The following is a 26,514-nucleotide window of genomic DNA, read 5'->3' as shown; positions in this document are numbered from 1 at the left end:
ACCTTCCTTGTTTAGTTTCTCCATACCCCACAACCTCTGAGGATGCCTGCCATAGATGTGGGCGAGACGTCAGGAGAGAATACTTCTGGAACATGGCCATACAGCCCAGAAAACATACAACAACCCAAACTGTAACTTTCAGTAAACGAGTAAAGAACTGAGCATCTATCAGCCTTGCCATTTGGTAAAAGGAGCTCATACTCTCAACAGAGCAAATCTTCTTTGTCCCTTCCTTTGCCTTTATCTTTCAAGAGATCGTTGCAGTATGTATTGCAGACTAGGGAACTATTCCTAAGCAGAAGTTGAATATTTCCTAGAAGGATAAACCAAGATATCAACATTTGTGTTTTTTATTGTTTCCACTGTACTGTGTAATTTTTATGTTGTTTGTGGCGCATGTGTCATAAAGCAGCACATGTATTTGTGTAAACAGCAGGAAAGGAGCCTGCTACATTTTGCAAACTGATCTTCATTATGCAGTACACCCTGTATGTATAAACATCAACAAGGTTGAAAATGATGAAATTGCTGGTGTCTCACAAAACTAGAAACCCTAGAATCCTACAGCATTGAAACTTGGAAGTTAAAGTAGTGTCAAGCTGCATTAATTCTACAGTGTAGATGCAGCATGGAGTAAATCAGTGGGTGGTGACAGCTGATCTTCAGGGGTCCCTTCAACTAGTTAAGAGCCGAAGAAGGGAAAATTACATGAGTGTGGTGGGGTGGCTAATATAACCCCTTAATGCCTGGCGGTTGCCCACTTCTATAACCAAGAATTTTATATGTCAAGAAATGAAAGTGAGGAAGACAGCTCTCATCCACTTTTGCTAGATTCCCAATATTTTACAAGCAGATGAACTTTTTCAACCCATGAGTCTTGAGACAAGTTCTAGCATCAGAACACTGAGTTTAGCTGAAAGAAATATTTAGTTCCCCTTCCCCTGATATATAATTTATTATTTATTATTATTATTTATTTACAGTATTTATATTCCGCCCTTCTCACCTTGAAGGGGACTCAGGGCAGATCAGATTTTTTTTTTAAAGTAGGAAAACTTTGTGTAATGTTTTATTTATTTATTTATTTATTTATTTATTTACAGCATTTATATTCTGCCCTTCTCACCTCGAAGGGGACTCAGGGCGGATCACATCATATACATATAGGGCAAACATTCAATGCTCATATACACATAGAACTGAGACAGAGACAGACGCAGAGGCAATTTAACCTTCTTCTGAGGGGATGTTCGATTCTGGCCACAGGGGGGAGCAGCTGCTTCATCATCCACTGTGACGGCACTTCCTCATTCCAACGTCGTAAATTAGTTAAATTTGCCTTCCCACTTTATGAGTGGTACCTTATTTCCTACTTGATAGATGCAACTAGGTCAGCAATGAACAGAGGCTATTTTTTATTTTTGAATTGATGGGTGCTCACCCCGGCACGGGCTGGCCTCGAACTCATGGCCTCATGGTCAGAGTGATTTATTGCAGCAGGCTGCTTACCAGCCTGCACCACAGCCAGGCCCCATAATGGTGGGAAATGTCTGGCTCCCATTCCAGCTTGCCGAAGGTGAATCTTGCACTCCAGGAAGTCTTGAGCTGGCGATTTTCCCAACTGGCTAGCATTCCACTCTAGTGGCATCAGGCCTGATGGAATTGTTTAAGGTGGTTAAGAGTACAATATACATTTAATATTTCCTTCCCCTTTTCTCTCCTTTGCTAATGTGAAAACAAGAATGTGCTAAGACAGGAAAAGCCTTTACATTTAAAAAGTCCACAAAAGCCAGGAAGTTCATTGTCAGAACTGGGGTGGGGGGAGTCATTCCTCGATGCATAAATGTTAGACTACAAGCCCGCCGAGTCCTATATTGGCTCTTTGATGACGGCTGTGGAAAAAAATGTGTTATTACAGGCATATTTATTTGATCAACTGGTACTGGGTAAGAAAGGGGAAGGATGGAGCTCAGCTTGAGTAGAGCATGTGGTTTGTGTGTGAAAGGTCCCAGGTTCAATCCCTGGCATTTCCAGCTAGGCTTGGCAAAGATTCTGATCTGCTAAACTGAGGAGCATTTGGCAATCGATACAGACAGCATTAAGGGAGCAAGTAGCCATCTCTGGGACCCATTATAGCCCACACATATTTTAATGCACCCCAATTGTCTCTATTTGGGAGAGACAGGCCTGATTAATTCTCTGTCTTCCCTCTATTTTATATGCTAATAAAATGTCCCAGTTTCTCCACACTCCTCCCACCTTCTGCCTTTGACTTCAGCTTTCTTAGTACATGCAAGTATTTCCTCCCCCTTTCCTGTTTCCACACACTTCTTTTTCCCCCAGTTTTTATTTAAATTACTGAAAAATTTTGAATTTTACATATTTAGTACTTAAAACTTATACATTCTTTAACATATTTGCAATACAGAGTTATGTATATCATAGCTCCTATGGTATTTTCACTCTCTAACGATATTACATACTCATATTATTTACCTTTTGTTACCCTTCACCTAGTGCTATCCCTTCACCCCAGACCAGCCAATTACAATATTTATTTCCAAAATTCCATTGTTTCTTTTACAGGTTTTCCCCCCTTTCCTTCTACGTATACAAACTATAAATTTTCCCCATATCTTCCCAAAATCATCCTTTTTTAATAACCCTCTTTTAATTTTAATATTACATGTCAATTTACCATTTATCGCAATATCCCAAACCTCCTTATACCATTCTTCCAATTGGCACTCCTCCCTCCCTTTCCATTTTTTGGCTATTAACAATCTTGCTGCTGTTACCAAGTTTATTTATTTATTTATTTATTTATTTGCAGTATTTATATTCCGCCCTTCTCACCCCGAAGGGGACTCAGGGCGGATTACAATGAACACATATATGGCAAACATTCAATGCCAACAGACAAACAACATACATTAGACAAACTCAGAGGCATTTTTAACATTTTTCCAGCTTCACAATTCTGGCCACAGGGGGAGCTGTTGCTTCATCGTCCAGAAGTGGCTGTACTTCCTCATTCCTTTCCTCGTGTTTTTCTGGCAGTTTTATGGTGTTGTAAATTAGCCTCCCGCATAAAGCATCCCTAAATTTCCCTAACTGACAGGTGTAACTGTCTTTCAGGGCTGCATAGGTCAACAGCAAGCCGGGGCTATTAATGGTTGGAGGCTTAACCCGACCCGGGCTTCGAACTCATGACCTCTTGGTCAGTAGTGATTTATAGCAGCTGGTTACTAGCCAGCTGCGACACAGCCCGGCCCCTTTTGGCGATTAGTTACTTTAACTGTCCTGGAGTCTAGGACATGTAACAATGGCTTCAAACTACAAGAAAGGAGATTCCATCTGAACATGAGGAAGAACTTCCTGTGTGAGAGAGCTGTTAAGCAGTGGAACTCTCTGCCCTGGAGTGTGGTGGAGGCTCCTTCTTTGTAAGCTTTTAAGCAGAGGCTGGATGGCTATCTGTTGGGGGTGCTTTGAATGTGATTTTCCTGTTCTTAACATGGGGTTGGACTGGATGGCCCACGAGTTCTCTTCCAACTCTAGGATTCTATGATTCTATGATTCTATGGAGTGGAGATCAGTGGTGCTGAGATCATGCATACACAGCAGACTAAAAGGAGCAGGCTCTTGGGTCATCTGGCCATCATAGTTAGGATTGTCTTGAATGGAAAGCATGAAAAACATCTTTTGAAAATGCCAACTTGAAAGACATAATGTGGCACACATGATGGACAAATATCTATATCACTAGCTTTGCCCGGCCACGCGTTGCTGTGGCTTATGAGAATCCTTTGTTGGCCAGGTGGAGTAGCAGTGAATAGCCTTGCAGTCTCAAAGCCTGGCCGTTTTCTGGAGTAGATGGAGCTTTTTGTTGTATGAACGGAGAGGCATGGAAGAGGGGTTGTGCTGCCAAGTTTAGTGTTTCTGGGATGTGTAGTTTTGTTGTTTTGTCCTAGGCCGAAATTTCATTACCCTTTTATATATATAGATGTATACAGATAATGATGATTATAGAACTGAATACTGTCAAAATAAGATAGTGAGGCTAAATCGAGCCACTGCTTAATTTTCAGTTCCATCCAAGAGCTTAGAATTATTTCTCTTTTCCTATTTTTAGTACAACTCACAGAATTATTTACCCAAAATAGTAGCTAGCAGGTGCATTCTGGAAGCTGTACCCATCAAGTAACTTTTATTCTCTCCCCATTATCCCCTTCTACATTATGTCTGTTATGAATCTAAGATGATTCTACACATAAGAAGATGATTTCTCCACGTTACCCATTTTCCCCAGCTTCGTCTTATGAAGTCCTTAAATGGCTTCAAGCGTAGTTTGCACTCTATTAACTCAAGAAACGGGAAAGAAAAGGGCTGAGTATTGTTCACTCCCATAGGTTTGGGCAAAAGCAAACTGCTGCATCCTCTCCAAGCACATTGTTTTTTTTCCTCCTCTTTATTACCTTTTACCATTTTGAATATACTCTGGGTTGGTTGGGCACATGTGTCCCAGTGGGCATCTGTATGGGAGAGTGTACATCCCATTTCTGATTTTCAAGGGCAAATTGAGAAACGATGTTAAGACTAATGGTAAACCCTTGTGTGAAAGTAGTTAGGAGTTTCCTGCATCATTGAAGAACTGGAAAAAAGATAACACCTTTAAAACAATCATGGCTCAATGCTATGGAATGCTGACGTTTGTTATTTGGTGAGGCACTAGCAAGAAAGCTAAAGACTTCATAAAACTACAATTCACATGATCCCATACCATTGAATCATAATTAAAATAGTGTCAAGCTGCATTAATTCTATGCAGAAAGCATGTCGTCAAACTTGGGTTCTCCTTAATGCAAACCATATGTTCTTACACTGAGGTTCAGTCCTTCAGTCATCTTCCTCTCAAAATACAGTAGAGTCTCACTTATCCAACACTCGCTTATCCAACATTCTGGATTATCCAACGCATTTTTGTAGTCAATGTTTTCAATACATCGTGATATTTTGGTGCTAAATTCGTAAATACAGTAATTACTACATAGCATTACTGCCCATTGAACTACTTTTTCTGCCAAATTTGTTGTATAACATGATGTTTTGGTGCTTAATTTATAAAATCACTAGCTGTGCCCGGCCACGCGTTGCTGTGGCGAAGTATGGTGGTATGGGAAATAAAGTATTGAGGATTTGGTGGTAGTTAAGGTAAAGGGTAAAGGTTTTCCCCTGACATTAAGTCCAGTCGTGTCTGACTCTGGGGGTTGGGCCTCATCTTGAGTCTACACTGCCATATAATCTAATTGAAATCAGATAATCTTATTTTATAGACAGTGTGGAAGAGGCCTGGTTGAAGTGGCCCTGGGCTGAGTGGGTTGCTAGGAGACCAAGTGGGTGGAGCTTAGCCTTCTAACTGACAGCAGACCAAGTGGGTGGAGTTTAGACTTCTAACTGGCAGCAATTGGATAAAAACAATTATTCCTCTCCCTCTAATTAGGATTTTATTATTATTTTATTTTTGTTGTATGAACGTAGAGGCATGGATGAGGGGTTGTGCTGCCAAGTTTAGTGTTTCTGGGATGTGTAGTTTTGTTGTTTTGTCCTAGGCCAAAATTTCATTACCCTTTTATATATATAGATAACCTAATTTGATGTTTTATGGGCTTTTCCTTCATCCCTCCTTATTATCCAACATATTCGCTTATCCAACATTCTGCCAGCCCGTTTATGTTGGATAAGTGAGACTCTACAGTAATTCCTGATAAGCTCTTAACTTTACGGATCCCTAAAATACAGTTTGAAGACAGCCACCTGGAATTTAATCACTTTTTTTAGTGAACTTGAATTGGCTAAGGAGACAGAGACATTTCTCTAGTGTAGAAATGATGGATGCTTATTTACATAATACAAGTTTGTGATGTTTTAAACTCTGGAATCCCAGAATAAACATATGTGGGTGACAACGCTATGCATTTCGACTACAGCTGGGAATCTGCTCTCCTCCCTTTTAAAGGAAATCACAGCCTAGCAATATTTGTAATGAGATCACAATTGTGTGAACTCAGGAAACATTGTGCCAGTTTTGGTAAAGCAGATTTGAAGTGTTTCAAGAAAGCGAATATGGGTCACCTCACACTGGGCTCCAGCTGTATTTAATGGCATATGTTGTTCTTTTACATATTTTTCATATCTTTTGGATTTTATTACCGATATGTGGTAACAGACAATTATAAAGAATAAACTCAAATGGAAGCAAAATATATATTGGGTTGCTGTGAGTTCTCCTTATGTATGACCATGTTCCAGAAGCATTCTCTCCTGATGTTTTACCCACATCTATGGCAGGCATCCTCAGTGGTTGTGAAGTCTGTTGGAAACTAGGCAAGTGGGGTTTATATATCTGTGGAATAATGTCCAGGGTGGGAGAAAGAACTCTTACCCGTTTGAGGCAAGTGTGAATGCTGCAATTGGACACCTTGATTAGCATTGAATAGTCTTGCAGCTTCAAAGCTTGACTGCTTCCTGCCTGGGAGAAACCTTTGTTGGGAGGTGTTAACTGGCCCTGATTGTTTCCTGTCTGGAATTCCCCTGTTTTCTGAGTCTTGGTCTTTATTTACTGTCCTGATTTTAGAGTTTTTGAATACTGGTAGCCTGATTGTTTCCAGACAGGAAACAATTAGGGCAAGCTAGAACCTCCCAACAAAGGATTCCCTCGGGCAGGAAGCAGCCAGGCCTTGAAGCTGCAAGGCTATTTAATGCTAATCAAGGTGGCCAATTACAGCATTCACACTTGCCTCAAACAGATGAGAATCCTTTCTCCCAACCTGGACCTTCCACGGATATATAAACCCCACTTGCCTAGTTTCCAACATACCTCGCAACCTCTGAGGATGGCTGCCATAGATGGGGGTGAAATGTCAGGAGAGAATGCTTCTGGAACATGGTCATATAGCCCAAAAACCTCACAGCAACCCAGTGATTTTGGCCATGAAAGCTTTCAACAACACAAAATGTATATTAATTTCTCAGTGAGAAAATGGGATGATGCTACCCTACAATCCTAAATATAATAAATGAGCATTTATTTTGTCTGAAGAACACTGAATTTGTATTTGTGAGGAAATAGATAAGATTATAATATAGTAAAATAAAGAAGATTATAAGAAAATAAAATATAATTATATTTTAAGACAAAGTCTCAGCTGTTTATCAGATTTTAATTCTCAGGGTTCTTCCAATCTTTACCCCCAGCAGACACATCACGTACATTTTCCTTCATTTAAGTTTATTTTTAGCAAAACAGATTACAAAGCTGTACCCCAAATGTACAGACTGAAAAGATGTACAAATTACATTTCGTAAAAAAAAAGAACAACAAATGATGAATTTGGTAGTTAAAAAAAACACTGCATTTGTGACCGAGGTCAACTCGTTTCAGTTTATCCTTTTTTAAAAAAAACTTTCAATACTGTGAGATATAGGTTAAAAACGTAACTCTGCATAATTTATACAGTAAGTTGCCCTCTGACTTGGTTGACCCTCTGAAAAGCGGTCTGACAAACGCACAGCGTTCGTGAATCAGTTATGATTTTGCAGCCCCCCAAATACTAATAAATCTTGGGGGATTGCTGTCATTTATATTAATTCATAAGAATATCTGTCCTTGACGCATTACAGCTTTTTCCTTGTCTTGAATGTTTCTGCAGGTCGTAATAAAACCAGATAACATAATGCATATTCTCAAAAGGTCCTTTCAATGCCCTTAATTAACCTAAAATATACATATTTATGTATAGGAATATATATATTCATTTAATTCTTTTTTTCCAGTTGGGAGAAAAAAGACAAGACTCCATTGGCTTCAAAGCTAAGATTCCAGTTGTTACAGTAGAGTCTCACTTATCCAAGCCTCGCTTATCCAAGCTTCTGGATTATCCAAGCCATTTCTGTAGTCAATGCTTTCAATATATCGTGATATTTTGGTGCTAAATTCGTAAATACAGTAATGACTACATAACATTACTGCATATTGAACTACTTTTTCTGTCAAATTTGTTGTATAACATGATGTTTTGGTGCTTAATTTGTAAAATCATAACCTAATTTGATGTTTAATAGGTTTTTCTTTAATCCCTCCTTATTATCCAAGATATTCGCTTATCCAAGCTTCTGCCGGCCCGTTTAGCTTGGATAAGTAAGACTCTACTGTATCTCCAAACAAGGTCCTCATAATATCTGAATTTTCTCTTTCTTCCCCAAAACTTGATATGGGGAAGAGACCAGTGACATTAGATCTGGAATGAACAAACAAACAAACATTTATCATCCAAGACTCAAAGGTCTTGGTCTTCCATTTCTTTCCAAAATACAGTAGAGTCTCACTTATCCAACACTCGCTTATCCAACATTCTGGATTATCCAACGCATTTTTGTAGTCAATGTTTTCAATATATCATGATATTTTGGTACTAAATTCATAAATACAGTAATTACTACATAGCATTACTGCATATTGAACTACTTTTTCTGTCAAATTTGTTGTATAACATGATGTTTTGGTGCTTAATTTGTAAAATCATAACCTAATTTGACGTTTAATAGGCTTTTCCTTAATGCCTCCTTATTATCCAAGATATTCGCTTATCCAAGCTTCTGCCGGCCCGTTTAGCTTGGATAAGTGAGACTCTACTGTATCTCCAAACAAGGTCCTCATAATATCTGAATTTTCTCTTTCTTCCCCAAAACTTGATATGGGGAAGAGACCATTGACATTAGATCTGGAATGAACAAACAAACAAACATTTATCATCCAAGACTCAAAGGTCTTGGTCTTCTATTTCTTTCCAAAAATACCTTGGATTTGTCAATGCTTTGTCTGAGAGCTGGATTGAAATATTTGAGTGAATCCTACAGAGCATATTAGGATTAGAACCAAACAAAATATATAATACTGGCCCATCGGAGAATCCATTTGCCCATCTGAGAGACAAGAAGCAGAACTACAAAAATAAAAAAGTCTTCTCCAATAATATTTATAATAAAATATTAATAACAATAATAATATCCAGTTTTCAGCTTTCTTCCTGACTAAACGGAGAACGTCCATCTGTCCAGAGATATCCATGAATGGAAGAAAACACCCAGTCAGATGAGAAAGGCCACCAAAGGTGAAAAGCATTTAGTAGTAGCTGCCCAAGTGCGACGGCATATGGGAATTGGCATGGCGCGGTACATTGGGATTTGGGTAAATGCTTCCTGTCGGGGAAGTCCAATACGGTGATGCCGCTCCGAAGAAACTGGAGGAAGTGACGGGCATGGAGGAAGCGTGTGGAGGCACAAAGTTCACTTTCTGCTGGTGCGTGTGATACGAAGGCATGTAGGAAAGATCCGAAGGATATTTGTACATGGACGACTCAGTCGGGTGAGGCTGAAGCGCCTGGGCAATGCCGTGAAAGTCAAATTTATAGGCATACCGCTTGCCATGGACTTTGGTCATAATGTTCTTGTCGTAGTAATACCGGAGGGCTCGGCTCAGCTTGTCGTAATTCATGTTGGGCTTGCTCTTGCGTTCTCCCCAGCGCCGGGCCACCTCGTCGGGGTCGGTCATCTTGAATTCTCCATTCGTTCCTTCCCATGTGATGCAGCTGGCGTTGGAGCTGTCCGATAGCAACTCAAGGAGAAACTGCCACAGCTGGATTTGTCCACTCCCTAAAAAGAAGTTAAGAAAAAGACTGTGAAATTCTCAGCCTGTGAGGAGATGTGGGTAAGAAATAAAATTGTTGTTGTTCTATATGCAAGTTAGTTGTCAAGGACCTTCAAACTGTTGAGCAACACAGCCAGGACCTTTAGGTGATGATTCCATATCTCAAGAACAACACTAAGAAGTAACTAGGCATAAACAAGTACTTGTTTGCTATGCCCAGTTACCTGAAAGTACCGTATATACTCGAGTATAAGCCGACCCGAATGTAAGCCGAGGCACAAAAACTGGGAAAACATATTGACTCGAGTATAAGACGAGGGTGGGAAATGCAGCAGCTACGGGTCAATTTCAAAAATAAAATACAATAGAGTCTCACTTATCCAACACTCGCTTATCCAACGTTCTGGATTATCCAACACATTTTTGTAGTCAATGTTTTCATTTCAAGCTGCATTAATTCTATGCAGAAGGCATGTCGTCAAACTTGGGTTCTCCTTAATGCAAACCATATGCTCTTACACTGAGGTTCAGTCCTTCAGTCATCTTCCTCTCAAAATACAGTAGAGTCTCACTTATCCAACACTCGCTTATCCTAGGTTCTGGATTATCCAACAAATTTTGGAGTCAATGTTTTCAATATATCATGATATTTTCGTGCTAAATTCGTAAATACAGTAATTACGACATAGCATTACTGCGTATTGAACTACTTTTTCTGTCAAATTTGTTGTATAACATGATGTTTTGGTGCTTAATTTGTAAAATCATAACCTAATTTGATGTTTAATAGGCTTTTCCTTAATCTCTCCTTATTATCCAACATATCCGCTTATCCAACGTTCTGCCGGCCTGTTTATGTTGGATAAGTGAGACTCTACTGTACTTTTTTGCTATGCCCAGTTACCTGAAAGTACCATATATACTCAAGTATAAGCCGACCCGAATGTAAGCCGAGGCATCTAATTTTACCACAAAAACTGGGAAAACTTATTGACTCAGGTGGGAAATGCAGCAGCTACGGGTCAATTTCAAAAATAAAATAGATATTAATAAAATTGCATTATTTGAGGCATCAGTAGGTTAAATGTTTTTGAATATTTATATAAAACTGTAAGATAATAATAAGGCTTTAATAAGATAAGACTGTTTAACTCTGAATACCTATATACTCAAGTAAAAGCTGACCTGAATAGAAGCCGGCCAGGGCCCTCACTTGAGTATAAGCCGAGGGGAGCTTTTTCAGACCTAAAAAAGGGTTGAAAAACTAGGCTTATACTCGAGTATATACAGTAATCCTTTTTTTCCCTAGAAATGAAACAAGTGTGTTTATACTTCCCATTGGAATTAAATTCCATGGACATTTTTTTCAAAGGAAATGTGTTTAGAGTTTGGGTGTAAGGTTTTCAGGGTGTAACTTTTCAAGCCTTATGAACCTTGGCATGGATTTTGGAAAACTAGAGCTAGCCAAAATATAAATTCAACAATTTTTCTCTTCCTTTCTTCAGGATGAACACAGATGCACACAAGATGAATACCCACTGACATACATACACACAAAACATTTTGGCCAATAGGAATGCCTACTGCATTAAAAACCAAGTCTTGTGAAACAAAAATCACCCATGATCCTAGCATTTTGGAAATAATTCACTGAACTAAAACAGGGTGAAAATGGAAATTAACAGACATAAGAAGAGGAATCCAATGTTATTTGTTTTATTTTCTGAAACAGTCTATAACAATATATTCTAGAGTAGTGTTCAGTAATAACATTACAAGAGAACAAATAGTATATGGAAATTAAGATGCAGAAAAAACTGCTGAACACTGCAAATCAGCAAAAAATTTAAAAAATCAAACATTAAAAACTTAAGCCACACTACAATGTGTTACTTAGGAAATGGTTCCTAGAAAGTCTCTCTGAAAATTTTCTAGTCTTTAATGTATTATTATTATTATTATTATTATTATTATTATTATTATTATTATTATTATTTTATGTCACAGCAAACAAGATAGATATGTAGGATTTCATATCACAAAATCACAAGTTGAACACTTCCCAAGTGTCTAGGACTGTGTGATGTATTTTCGGATGATGCATGCAGATCCCAGTTGGGTGGCCTTAAAGGACATAGATAAACTAACTTTTTTTATTAAAGAAAAATACAGGGACTCCGATAAGATATACAGACTGGACTAAAGTAGAAGAATTCGAAAGAAAAAGAAGCTGAAGGATACTAGTTAATGAATAGAAGGATGAATTTTTTTTGTACCTCCCTTCGTAAGCTTTTTGTAAAGTAAAGAATCAATGACTAAGCCAATATAAAGGACAACATTCTTTTTTTTAGTGTTTGCCCTTATTACTACAGAAAAAGAGGCTGATTCAATATTGGGTTTTTTAAATCACCCTCTTTCGTTTATATAGAATGGGAAACGCAAAGGTGAAGATGGAAGTCATTTTTATCATTTTTATATATTTTTTTCCTATTTCTTTTCTTTTCTTCTTTTTCTCTTTTTTTCTCTCCCTTCTTTTTCTTCACTTTCTGTCAAAAATCATTGTTCTCACTCTTTCATTGTTACTTAATAATTATATATATCAATTAAATTTATTTTAAAAAAAGAATCAAAGGTGGTCCATAGGTTGGTCAACAGACTTACCTGGATTAGCTAACCGGCTGCTGGTGGGTCCTAAAATCTGGTAGGGATCTAAAACAAACAAACAAACAAAATTAAAGGAAAGGGAACAAATGTAAATAATGTTATACCTACTGTAAATGCTCAGGCTAAAATAGCTGTTCCTTAGATTTCCCCCATAAATTTGACAATTTGATTATATTAGATCAAATAAAGTTAAATAAACACCGACTTCTAGCACTAGAAGAAAGTCTCTATGTCAAGCTGGGGATGTTTTTAACTAGTGCTTCCATAATCTCTTACCATTGGTCATATCAATAGCAAATGTTTACCTAGTAATACAATTGACAAGAATCTTGCCCCTGAGCCATTTCATGTTTTGCTGGGTCCACCTTGACTTTTTCATCACATTCAGGTTTTGTAGCCCACAAACATTAGTTGCACTCCCTTCCCTTCCAAATCAGCATTAGTACAATTGTGCGATCATACAGCACCATTACCTGGCTGAGTCCGCTGCTGATCTACATTTTTGCTCGCATTTTGTGTCCCTCCCAAAGGAGGACCTAGAGAAAGGGAGACATTTTGAGATGTAAGAGAAGTAAGATGCAACTGAGTGACACTTATAGTCATGTAAAATAGTCCAAGTGTTGAAATTTCATCTTAAGTATTTGGGAAGGTGGTACAAAACACATTTTGGAAACTCTTCAAAGCCAACTATATAGGGCAGGGGTCCCCAAACTAAGGCCCGGGGGGCGGATGCGGCCCTCCAAGATAATTTACCTGGCCCCCGCCCTCAGTTTTATAATATAATATTTCATATCATTTTTAATAATATAATAATTGTATATACATATAATATTGATAGTAATATTATAATGTTATACAATATAATGCTAATAATAATACCATATAATAATATTAATTATATGGTATATATTACATATAATATTACAGTATAGTGGTATAGTTCAATATCTATATATATAAATGAGTGATGGCATCACGGCAACCAACAAAACAACAAAACTACAGGCCCCCCAACCTTGAAATTTGACAACACAATCCATCATCCATGCCTCTAGGTTGATACAACAAAAAGAAAAGAAAAATAAAGTCCTAATTAGAGGTAAAAGAATAATTGTTTTTATCCAATTGCTGCCAGTTAGAGGACTAATCTCTGCCCACTTGGTCTCCTAGCAACCAACTCAGCCCAGGGGACAGGCAGACTTAGGCCTCTCTTAGGCCTCTTCCACAGATTATCTAATTTGCACTTGATTATATGGCAGTGTAGACTCAAGGCCCTTCCACACAGCTATATAACCCATTTATAATAGACTTAATGTCAGGGGAAAACCTTTACCCTTTACCTTAACTACCACCAATTCCTCAATAGTTTATTTCCCATACCACCAGACTTCGCCACAGCAACGCGTGGCTGGGCACAGCTAGTAGTAATATATAATGCTAATATTGTGCTATGCTAATAATATAATATATTGTATGTACATACAGCTGCTCTGAGTCCCCTTTGGGGTGAAAAGGGTGAGATATAAATGTAATAAATAAATGTAGTAAATGAATAAATAAATAATTTTAGACTTAGGGTCTCCCAAAGTCTGAAATGACTTGAAAGCACACAACAACAACAATCCTAATTAATTGGCCAGAAGCAGGTCCACACTTCCCATTCTAATCCTGATAGGTTTATGTTGGTTACAATTGTTTTCATTTTTAAATACTGTATTGTTCTTTCATTGTTGTTGCTGTTGTTTTGCACTACAAATAAGACATGTGCAGTGTGCATAGGAATTTGTTCAGGGTTTTTTTTTCAAATGATAATTCAGCCCCTCCAGAGTCTGAAGGATTGTGGATCGGCCCTCTGCTTTAAAAGTTTGGGGACCCCTGAAATAGGGGATTTGAGCATGGTGATTCTCAGAAATTTTCTTCAACTTGTGTGTCATTTCATCTGATTCTCCTGCATCTGAACAACAGTAGATAATTCACCCCTTGATAAAGCAAGACCCAAGATAATTCACCCCTTGATAAAGCAAGACCCAAGATAATTCACCCCTTAATAAAGCAAGACTCTGGTTGTTCCAGAGCACGTTTGAATGAATAGGCACAATAGAGCTGTCATTAGAATACTTCTTTCTGTTTTAAAAGTGTATGGCACTTTATCACTGTTACTTATTTCCATGACACAGTACTTTATGAAACCTGTCCCTGCTGCTTTGCTTTTAATTACTCTGATTTTATCTGCTTGGATTTTAATTGTATTGTCCATTATTTTATTTTGTGTATCGTTGGAATCTTTTAAGTTTTTGTCAAATATGTTGTGTCGTTGTTTCGGGCTTGTCCCTGTTGTGAGCCGCCCCGAGTCACTTCGGGGAGATGGGGTGGGATATAATAATAATAATAATAATAATAATAATAATAATAATAATAATAATAATAATAACTTTATTTTTATACCCCGCCCCATCTCCCCGAAGGGACTCGGGGCAGCTTACATGGGGCCTTGCCCGATACAACAATATAATAACAACAACAAAACACTAAAACAAATATCCCAACAATAAAAACATCATCATCAATAAAACAGTAATTAAAATCAACATACAGCATAAAATGTTAAAAACAGGAGACTAATACACAGATCTAGGCCAAAGTGCAGAATATTCCAAAATGGGGAGAGGTAGTTTATTAAGTTTATTAATAAAGTTTAATTATTAATAAAGTTTATTATTAATAACAATAAAGTTTATTATTAATTATTATTAAGACCCAAAGGGCAATGAGATGTCTAAGGAATCAACTCTTTCCAAGATCTCTGCTGTAGTTTAATTTGTGGTGGAAGGTATTAAAGAGCTCTTTGCCTTGGCTTGAAATGTGTCATTGGACATGGTTTTGTTAGACAATATCTGCCCAACAATCAAGTAAAAGATCAATTTTGTCAACGTACTTTTGTTATGGCTGGAGTTCATGTTATTGCCCCATCCAGGTCTTCTGACTGCATCATACGAGGTGTCTAATAATTAAAAAGAAAAAAGAGAGAACATGAACAAAAGAAAAGAATGAAGATAATTATGTTCAGAATATAATGCAAAAAACAAAACAGATTGGACAAACTTTATAAAATTCCTAACAAAAAGAAGAATGGATTTTATGATAGACCTGTCTAATTTATAGAGTAGATTAAACGGAATACATAAAGACATAATTAATGAAAGAGACAATTCCGAAGCCAAAATGGGAAGTATACCCCGGAGTTTTTTTTGTTTCTTTTCCTCTCTTTTTTTCTTTTTTTCCCTTCTTTTTTTTTTGGTCTGTTTTTTAACCTTTATTTCTATGTTTATTTTTTCCTCTTGATACTTTCCCACTTTTCTATTGATATATTGTTCCACCACTTTCAATGTATCATGTTTTACTATAAAATAAAAAATATTCACCAAAAAAAGAATATAATGATTTGGAAAGGGAAACAAATTGCTAGCTTTTTTCAATGGCTGAAAAATACCTACAACAGATAAAGCTGATGTTTTTACATGTATTTTTGTGCATTTTTGTTGGGTGGGAGGACAATAACTCAAAGCCTTGGGACCAAACCCACAGGGATACAGCAAGCCCTGCTGTATATGAAGATGTTCATACAAAGAAAAACAGCACATGTTAATTTCCATGAGCATAAACATGTATGCAGTTTTGTCCAGGATAGATGGTGGGATTTTATTTAAAAATGGGATTGTGGTAGAAAACAAAACAGACCACTTCTCTGAGCCTCTGGTGGCCTAGGGGATAAAAGCCTCGTGACTTGAAGGTTGGGTTGCTGACCTGAAGGCTGCCAGGTTCAAATCCCACCTGGGGAGAGTGCAGATGAGCTCCCTCTATCAGCTCCAGCTCCATGCGGGGACATGAGAGAAGCCTTCCACAAGGATGGTAAAACATCAAAACATCCGGGCGTCCCCTGGGCAACGTCCTTGCAGACGGCCAATTCTCTCACTCCAGAAGCAACTTCGGTTGCTCCTGACACGAAAAAAAAACAAAAACACTTCTCTAAAGTAAGCATACAGAGGATCTGAAATTCCAGCTCTCCAAACAGAATGTGTGCACCAGATGGATTTGATCTCTTCCAACCCAAAAGGTCCATGAAAACAACTCAGAATTTCCCTGATAAATAAACATGAATTTCCCCCACAGAAAAACATTTATGAATCATCTGAATCTAATAGTTATTCCTGAGGACGAATATCATGAGGAGTGACTGGGTGAGCCAATGTCTTACTCAAATCAAATTCCGATAAAGCAAACCAGATCCCAACATTTTTTCCCCATGAATAGACAAGGCAGCACTGAGAATGGATTTTTTAAACTGATCTTCCTCAAAAATTATCTTTGGGAAGAAGGCAAGGTGGTTTGACTTCTCATTTAGGGAATGATGGACAAGACTACATTGCTTGCCTTTGGTCCCTAAAGCCAGGGTTGGCATTTGAGACAGCTTTAACTGTGTGAATGTTTAAAATCACCTTTAAGGAGCCTCACTTCTAACTTTTCTCTCAATCTAGTGGACTGGAAACACTTATCCAGATCTTCAAGACAGATGCTATATCTGAAAGCCTATGCCTAACAAAACATGCAGATTTTTTCTTAGGGTATCAACATGTATAGATATTGTTGGTGTTGTTATTATTGGTGTTGCTACAGATATTATTATTTATCCTGCTCTTCCTCTGAACCAAGAGGTCTTTGCTACTCCAGTGTTACCTTCACAACAGCCTGACATCCATCCATGGCAGAGAAGGGATGGAGCCTTCCCAGCACGCCTAATCCTTTGTTGCTGTTGTGTGCCTTTAAGACATTTCCAATTTATGGTTGACTCTACTGCAATCCTATCACGGGTTTATCTGGGACTAAGAATGTGTCACTCACTCAAGATCACCCAATGGGTCAGTTAGTGTTTAGTACTGGAAGGAAGCATAGGACGGTAGAAGGTGTACAGAAATTCACGTAATGTTGGAACTGTATTAATTCAAGTCACGTCGGAAATGTATTTAAATTAAAGAGCCATATAATACAGTGATATAGAAAATCATGTCAGCATTATATTGAAGTTAGTTTAAAGATACATAGAATCAAATCATGTTGGGACTTTATACTACGAGGGCTAACCAGAAAGTAGATTACGTTTTGGAATTAAAAATGAACAAAGTATAGGAGAAAACATTTACCATATGCAGTTGAAAGCCAGACCCAAATGCCACTTCTCGACATAGTCCCCATTGAAATCTAGGCACTTCTCATAGCGATAAAAGAGTTTGGAAGATCCTTCCCCACCAAACTTTGCCGCTTGGCTTGCGTCCTCAACCAGGCGGGCGTCCCTTCCCATGTGCATGCGCTCGACTTTCCCCCATGCTCATCCTGGATCACTCTACTAAGATTTTGCAAGAAACATACCTTTCCTGTCCCAAAAAACAGTCGCCATATCCTTCCTTGCAAGCATTTGCAAAACAGAAGAGCAATCCAGGACGAGCGTGGGGCAAAGTTGAGCTCATGCACATGCGCAGCTGCAGGAAGGGACGCCCGTCTGGTTGAGGGTGCAAACCAAGTGACAAAGTTTTTATGACTGTTTTTATCAATATTGTTGTTTATCGTTGATTGTTTGTTTTATTGCATTGTTCGCTTTTATATTGTTATGTTCAGGCATGGCCCCATGTAAGCCGCCCCGAGTCCCTTCGGGGAGATGGGGCGGGGTATAAGAATAAAGTTATTATTATTTTATTATGACACAGCAAACAAGATAGATATGCTGGATTTCATATCACAAAATCACAAGTCGAACACTTCCCAAGTGTCTAGGACTGTGTGATGTATTTTCGGATGATGCGTGCAGATCCCAGTAGGGTGGCCTTCTGCAGTTGGCAGATCGTGATTTTGTCAATGTCTATTGTTTCCAAATGCCGGCTGAGATCTTTTGGGACAGCACCCAGTGTGCCCATCACCTGCACTGGTTTCTGCCAGAGTCTTTGAAGTTCAATCTTGAGGTCCTGATAGTGGTGAGTTTTTCCTGTTGTTTTTCGTCAATGCGACTGTCACCTGGGATGGCAACATCAATGATCCAAACCTTTTTCTTTTCCACAACTGTGATGTCTGGTGTGTTGTGTTCCAGAACTTTGTCAGTCTGGATTCGGAAGTCCCACAGTATCTTTGCGTGCTCATTTTCCAATACTTTTGCAGGTTTGTGATCCCACCAGTTCTTTGCTGCTGGGAGGTGGTACTTGAGACATAAGTTCTAATGAATCATTTGGGCCACATAGTTGTGCCTCTGTTTGTAGTCTGTCTGTGCGATTTTCTTACAGCAGCTGAGGATATGATCAATGGTTTCGTCAGTTTCCTTGCACAGTCTGCATTTCGGGTCATTAGCTGATTTTTTCGATCTTGGCCTTAACTGCATTTGTTCTGATGGCTTGCTTCTTCTTCTTCTTCTTCTTCTTCTTCTTCTTCTTCTTATTATTATTATTATTATTATTATTATTATTATTATTATTATTATTATTATTGTGGTTTATTTATTTCCAGCATTTATACCCTGCTCTTCTCACCCGGGGGGAAGACTCAGGGTGGTTGCACACCTACACAATGGGCTCACTAGAAAGCACAAACAAACCCTGCAGAAATGCACTCCAGAGCAAATAACCACACGTTCAAGAGTGCACAGACGTCAAGCAACCTATATCAAGAAAGAGGTAATGAGAGAGAGAGACGTCGCTCTGTAGAAAGAAACCACACATTCACTTTTTTTTTTGTTTCAGGAAACAGCCCGCTCCATTCTAAGATCTTTCTGAAGGCACAAACGTAACCCAGCCAGCTCACAACCCCCACACATGTGCAATAACACTGCCTGCCATGAACGAGAGGCATGGCGGGAGCAAGGAAGAGGGGGAGCCTGCTTGTTTTGCTAGAGGGGGAAGGAAGGATAATGGTTACTTAGAAAGTGCTCCAGACAAGCTGTCAGGTTGAATTCAGGGAACTGGAGTCTAGCGCTGGGACAACATTGGCCTGACGTGATCCCCTGTGAGTAAGGTTTCCTGCCTGCTACAGCTCAGAGACAACGGAGCTTTGTTTCCAAAGGGTTTCTTTTTCTCTCTCCTTCTTTTTACTCTTTCTCCTCCTTTTTGGGGGTAAAGACACACACACACTGCTGCCTCCAAGAGGGTCAGTGAGAAAGCAGACACAACACTAACTTGGGAATTTCAAAGGAAAACTTAAAAAAAAACCCACAAGAGCAAGCTACTGTCTCTCCTGGAATCATAACTCTCTTTGTCGAACCACGGGATCATAACAAAAACCAGAGAAAAGCCAAAATCCAAGCAAACATAAAACACCAGGTGTGGGACAACCAGCTACAAAAAATTATATGCTAAAATGTGCAAAATATTATTTGAAGGATGGAAAGTTCAAAGGCAAACTCTTCTTTGGCTAGCAAAAAGTCTTCCTGGGAGCATAGCTAAGTAAATGCATGACTCTTCCCCGGCTCCACCTTAAGCAAGATGTCTCAAAATGGCACCTTTGAAATTTTTGTAATCTTATTTCCAGGTTTCACTTTTTCAGAATGAAACTTGAAAATGGGATGGATACTCCTGATGTGTAGAGTCAGGGACGTGAGTAAGATTAGTGTTATAGGCATCTAATTCTAGTTTAGTCAAAGCCTTCTAGATATTCCTCTTCAGCAGTGTTGCTCTGAGAAATGGCCACCTTTTGGGTGCCACCCAACCTGTTCTGTGGCCTTTAAATTATCCATGATCTTCTGGCCTTTAATGTGAGGGATATCATGTTAAAACTGTTTTAGCCTTATGCTACACTGTTTTGATTCATCTTGTATGACATTTGTGTTGAGCAAGGCAAGTGTTTGCAGATACAATTTGGACAATCCCAAACCTTTGGCCTTGCATGGACAACCCTTGCGGTTTCTCTTATTTTCCTTATCCTCCTTCAGTGTCTGTAATGTCCTAACTGAGCTGCTGTAAAAATTGAACCAGACTGTTTTCCATTAAAACAGAATAGGCCGATAGTCCCAATCATTCCTCTTAGAGATGAGAGGAGGCTCATTTCATTTACAAGAAAATTGTCCCTCGGCCAGGGAAGCTGGATGATTCTCATTAGAACAATTTAGGTCTCCAAGGCAGCTGAAGACAATTTGTACCAAGGACACTAAATACCGTACATTTGAAAAGTTGGGATGCTTGCTAATGTGAAATCTCAGCCAATGTCCAGAGGAGGTTGGGCTCGATCCAGGAGGAACCTGCCACATGAACCACAAGGCAGACTGACGTGGAGGCAGCCAGGGAGGACTTAAGCATGTTCCTGAGCAATCCCACAGCTCCATGTGACACGGTTCAAAGCCACATGCTGCCTTGCTTAGTGGGCTGGATGCAAAGGGTGAATGTTGATTGATGCCTAATGAAAGCCAGCCAGGAACACACACCACACTGACCTGCTCCAGGGAAAAGCTGGAGTTCAGCGCCTACTTGTATGGCCAAGGGTCAAATGCCCCAAAGAAAAGAGGCCAAACTCTTCAAAGGTCTGGAAGCCAAGCCCTATGAGGCACATCTTAGCGAGCTAGGTATGTTTAGTTTGGAGAAGAAAAGGTTGAGAGGGGACAGGATAGCCGAGTTTAGATATGTGAAAGGATGCTATATTGAAAAAGAGAAAGTCTTGTTTTCTGCTGCTCTTTAGATTAGGACATGAAGCAATGAATTCAAATGGCAGGAAATGGATTCCACTGAAACATTAAGAACTTTTCGGTGGTAAGAATTGTTCGACAGTGGAACATGCTGCCTCCTAATGTGGTGGAGCCTCCTTCTCTGGAGGTTTAGATGCAGAGGCTGTATGGTCATCCATCAGGAGTGCCCTGCATGGCAGAATGGGCCTAGATTGGATGGCCTTTGTTACAACTCATCTTCAACAGGGACAAATGCAAGATACTCCACTTCAGCAGAAAAAATGGAATGCAAAGATACAGAATGGGGGACGCCTGGCTTGACAGCAGTACGTGTGAAAAAGATCTTGGAGTCCTTGTGGACAACAAGTTAAACATGAGCCAGCAATGTGATGCGGCTGCTAAGAAAGCCAACGGGATTTTGGCCTGCATCAATAGGGGTATAGCATCTAGATCCAGGGAAGTCATGCTCCCCCTCTATTCTGCCTTGGTCAGACCACACCTGGAATACTGTGTCCAATTCTGGGCACCGCAGTTGAAGGGAGATGTTGACAAGCTGGAAAGTGTCCAGAGGAGGGCAACTAAAATGATTAAGGGTCTGGAGAACAAGCCCTATGAGGAGCGGCTTAAAGAACTGGGCATGTTTAGCCTGCAGAAGAGAAGGCTGAGAGGAGACATGATAGCCATGTACAAATACGTGAAGGGAAGTCATAGGAAGGAGGGAGCAAGCTTGTTTTCTGCTGCACTGGAGACTAGGACGCGGAACAATGGCTTCAAACTACAGGGAAGGAGATTCCACCTGAACATCAGGAAGAACTTCCTCCCTGTGAGAAGAGCTGTTTGGCAGTGGAACCCTCTCCCCCAGACTGTGGTGGAGGCTCCTTCTTTGGAGGCTTTTAAGCAGAGGCTGGATGGCCATCTGTTGGGGGTGCTTTGAATGTGATTTCCTGCTTCTTGGCAGGGGGTTGGACTGGATGGCCCATGAGGTCTCTTCCAACTCTACTATTCTATGATTCTATGATTCTAAGTAATTGTGGGAGAACTGTATTGGGTGATGTTAGAAGCTGTCCATCTGGAAGTGAGAGGGACGTGGGTTTAAAAAGAATTTTCAAAGATACTTGTAATGACTATAAGTCCCATATGTTTTGATTGACCTAAGTTGCAAGAGGCCTGTGTTTGAGAAAAGGCCTGCACTTGAGAGAAAATGCTGATGTTTGGGAAAAGAGTTGTTCCAGAGAAAAGAAGTTACTTTCAAATAATAACAATACTTTATCACTGTTACTTATTTCCATGATACAGCACTTTATGAAACCTGTCCCCACGGGTTTGCTTTTAATTACTCTGATTTTATCTGCTTGGATTTTAATGTATTTGTCCATTATTTTATTTTGTGTATTGTTGAAATGTTTTAAGTTTATGTCAAATATGTTGTTGTTGTTTCGGGCTTGTCCCTGTTGTGAGTCGCCCCGAGTCCCTTCGGGGAGATGGGGCGGGATATAAAAATAAAGATGATGATGATGATGATGATGATTATTATTATTATTACATCAAGTCAGAACCGGTTCCCATACGATTTCGAGCTTACACTTGCAACAAGTCAGGGTCAGTAACATGAAAGCACCATTGTCTAAGGAATCACATGTTGTTACAGCATAGAAAACCAATGGGATTGCATGATGGTTAAGATGCTTGTGACATAGACAACATTAGACAAATGGGGTAAATAATCTTTGTAAACCAATAAGGATATGCTTGCTAATTTCTGTAGAGGTGATAAAACCCTGGCAACCATTTTGGAAATTCGGACAACTCCTTTGCTTGCATGTATGCATGTATTTGTCACATTGCTATGGCCACACAATAAATAGTTCTTTAGCAGTTTGAAGATCCAACTTTTTGTGGTGTTTTTCCTCGCCCTCTTCACAGAAAAGGGGCCTCCTGCTTTTGACTTTGGATTAAGAAGAGTATTTTTTTTACATCTTTTACATCTTTGCCTCTTCAGAAGCACCCTTATCATCTTTGAAGTGTCCCTATTGTGTTCTTTGTATAACCTAAGCAGATTATATTTTGATCGATCTCTTCCAACTCTGTGATTCTATGACTTTGTCACAGTTGTTTCCTCATTTACAGTCCATTCTGCTCCCCATTTCAGAACTTGCAAATGTTACTTTTCAGAATTTCCAAAATCCCACAGTTTGTACTGCCAGCTATGCTCATTGGGCGATTATGAGAAATGTAATCAATTTATGCTTTGGGTTGTATGTCTTTCGGGCTGTGTGGCCATGTTCCAGAAGTATTCTCTCCTGAAGTTTCACCCACATCAATGGCAGGCATCCTCAGAGGTTGTGAGGTATGGATCTCTATGAACCTCTGAGGATGCCATAGATGTGGGCGAAACGTCAGGAGAGAATACTTCTGGAACATGGCCACACAGCCCGAAAGACATACAACAACCCTGTGATCCCGGCCATGAAAGCCTTCGACAACAAATTTATGCTTTGCCTGAGCATAGGTACACCTAATGCTATATGTTGTGTTTTCTTAGAAATGTGACTCCAGTGTATAAGAAACACCCCCTTCCTTGTTTTAATCTATATATGGGTGCAGTGATTGATGATCCATGCACCTGAGAATGTGGGCAAAATTTTCTCTGGTGCATTGATCAGTTACTGAAAGCATGCAATTCGATACACTGGCAGAGACCGAGGAAAAGCACATTCCTCCAAACCATTTCAGTCAAGATGGGATTCATTTTCTAAGTTTTGGAAGACATAACTACTAGAAGTGACAGCCAAGTATTATTATTATTTTAATTACAGATCCTTCTGGGTTTAATTTAACGAAGTCTGTGGGAGGATGTGGCAGGGTGGAGTTGGGAGATAGTATTGTTCAATGTTAGTTTCTCAGAGGATGAGATAAGGGGTTTCTTGGCATCACCTTTTTCCTAGCTCTCCTAGCAGTAGTGTTGTAGGTTTTCTGAAAAAGTAGATCTAGGAAATTTTCCAGTTGTTAGAAACAGAGAAGGGGGAGGGGATTCAATTTAATAATGCATGTACAGTAGAGTCTCAGTTATCCAACATAAACGGGCCGGCAGAATGTTGGATAAGTGAATATGTTGGATAATAGGGAGAGATTAAGGAGAAGCCTATTAAACATCAAATTTGGTTATGATTTTACAAATTAAGCACCAAAACATCATGTTATACAACAAATTTGGCAGAAAAAGTAGTTCAATATGCAGTAATGCTACGTAGTAATTACTGTATTTACAAATTTCGCACCAAAATATCATGATATATTGAAAACATTGACTACAAAAATGTGTTGGATAATCCAGAATGTTGGATAAGTGAATGTTGGATAAGTGAGACTCTACCGTACTTTACAAAAGCTTTTAGAATGTGCTTTCCTTAGGGTGCATCTACATAGTAGAAACAATAAAGTTGGACACCACTTCATTGCTATGGAATAACAGTAGAGTCTCACTTATCCAACATAAATGGGCCGGCAGAATGGTGGATAAGCGAATATGTTGGGTAATAAGGAGGCATTAAGGAAAAGCCTATTAAACATCAAATTAGGTTATGTATATATCACGATATATTGAAAACATTGACTACAAAAATGCGTTGGATAATCCAGAACATTGGATAAGCGAGTGTTGGATAAGTGAGACTCTACTGTAGTTTGGGCAGAAAAAATAAAGACTTTGTAAAATGACAACTATCATGATTCCATAACATTGAGCCATGGCAGTGAAAGTGGTGTCAAACAGCATTCATGCTGCAGTGTAGAGACATCCAAAAATATTTAAGAGGAACCGCTTTTGCTGCAGAACTACAGAACTTTTGAGTGACAAGAGCTGCAATAAATAAAAAACTGCAAGCAAGTCAATTTTACAGCTTGCACTCTTCCTCCCTTTTTCTCCCTCTGCTTTCCTTCCAGTATGTGAGCCACAGCACCTGTCCAATTCCAGAGATGAGCACTTTGGGTGAGACTTGCAAGCCTACATTTGCTCTTTGTTGACATAGTCTCTGAGCACGTGTGTTTGCTTTGTTCGATCCATCTTTTGAATTATTATTATTATTTCAAGAAATAAGCATTCAGTCGCAGACAGGCAGGAGCATGATGGGCTTTGTTGCTACCTTGCGAGAGAGACGGCCATGGAGAGAGCGCAAGGCAGCTCAAGTGGGTGTCTGCTCCGTAAACAAAGGCAGCACCTGCAAAAAGTGGCTTTAATCCTCTGAACATTGGCTGTGTGTATGTGTGTGTGCATTTCTTCTAGGGCAGATGGCTGAGGCTAAAGACACAGCAGCAGAGAATCCTCTTCCAAGGCGAAAACTACATATTACAGGAAACACACCGAGGGCACCCCAAACAATGTTGTGCCATGTTTTCTCCCTCCTGACTTCTCAAGGTGCAGCTCTGCTTTCTTGGGAAATCACCTCATCACCATGGAGCCTCCGATGGCCTAGGGGATAAAAGCCTCGTGACTTGAAGGTTGGCTTGCTGACTTGAAAGCTGGCAGGTTCGAATCCCACCTGGGGAGAGTGCGGATTAGCTCCCTCTATTAGCTCCAGCTCCATGCGGGGACATGAGAGAAGCCCACAAGGATGGTAAAAACATCAAAAACATCCGGGCGTTCTCTGGGCAACGTCCTTGCAGAGGGCCAATTCTCTCACTCCAGAAGCAACTCCAGTTGCTCCTGACACCGAAAAAAAACCCCTCATCATCAGGGATGCAATTGTTTGCTGCATTTCTTCTTGAAGGAAGCAGTGAATCATTTTGACCATTTTGTTCCTACTGAGTGGACGTCTGAAAATTGCACCATTTTTGAATATACAGTAGAGTCTCACTTATCTAACATTCTGGATTATCCAACGCATTTTTGTAGTCAATGTTTTCAAAACATCGTGATATTTTGGTGCTAAATTCGTAAATACAGTAATTACTACATAGCATTACTGCGTATAGAACTACTTTTTCTGTCAGATTTGTTGTATAACATGATGTTTATGTGCTTCATTTGTAAAATCATAACCTAATTTGATGTTTAATAGGCTTTTCCTTAATCCCTCCTTATTATCCAACATATTCACTTATCCAACGTTCTGCCGGCCCGTTTATGTTGGATAAGTGAGACTCTACTGTATTTTTTTTCAGTTTGAGACCCGTCCAAAATCCAGACTTTCTTTTACAACCACAATTCTGATGAGTTAGTTTTTTTACAAAGGTGGAGAGAGAGAAAACCCTTCAATCTGGTGCCCCCCTCTCACCCTCCAATTTTCTTAAACTAAACCCATCAGCTCTCAGCATAGACTTGAGGTTAGCAAATGTTAAACTGAAACAGACCTTGCCTGCTTTTTCTGTCGGTGCAGAGGGTTAGGCCCATAAAGCCAGGGTGAAGCTGGGATTTAGATTAAGTGATTGCTAGGGGAAATGGAGTTAGCTGCTGCAG

The 26,514-nt window shown here is 39.4% G+C and overlaps 1 protein-coding gene across 4 annotated transcripts in view; it reads right to left on the bottom strand.

Annotated features, from left to right (window-relative positions):
* Positions 1–7,271: 7,271 nt before the first annotated feature.
* fli1 (Fli-1 proto-oncogene, ETS transcription factor) overlaps positions 7,272–26,514 on the bottom strand; it is a 148,875-nt gene continuing 129,632 nt past the window's right edge. For all 4 annotated transcript variants that reach the window (XM_062960892.1, XM_008114365.3, XM_062960893.1 and 1 more), the window contains 4 exons: positions 15,306–15,371; positions 12,844–12,906; positions 12,368–12,415; positions 7,272–9,711 (listed from right to left, as the gene is read on the bottom strand). In XM_062960892.1, the coding sequence (XP_062816962.1) occupies positions 9,182–9,711; positions 12,368–12,415; positions 12,844–12,906; positions 15,306–15,371 (707 nt within the window). In that variant the 3' untranslated portion in view covers positions 7,272–9,181. The remainder of the gene's footprint in view (positions 9,712–12,367; positions 12,416–12,843; positions 12,907–15,305; positions 15,372–26,514) is intronic.

Source organism: Anolis carolinensis, unplaced genomic scaffold (genome assembly GCF_035594765.1).
Source record: "Anolis carolinensis isolate JA03-04 unplaced genomic scaffold, rAnoCar3.1.pri scaffold_8, whole genome shotgun sequence".
Lineage (NCBI taxonomy): Eukaryota > Metazoa > Chordata > Lepidosauria > Squamata > Dactyloidae > Anolis > Anolis carolinensis.
This window is presented reverse-complemented; position numbering and strand designations above follow the sequence as displayed.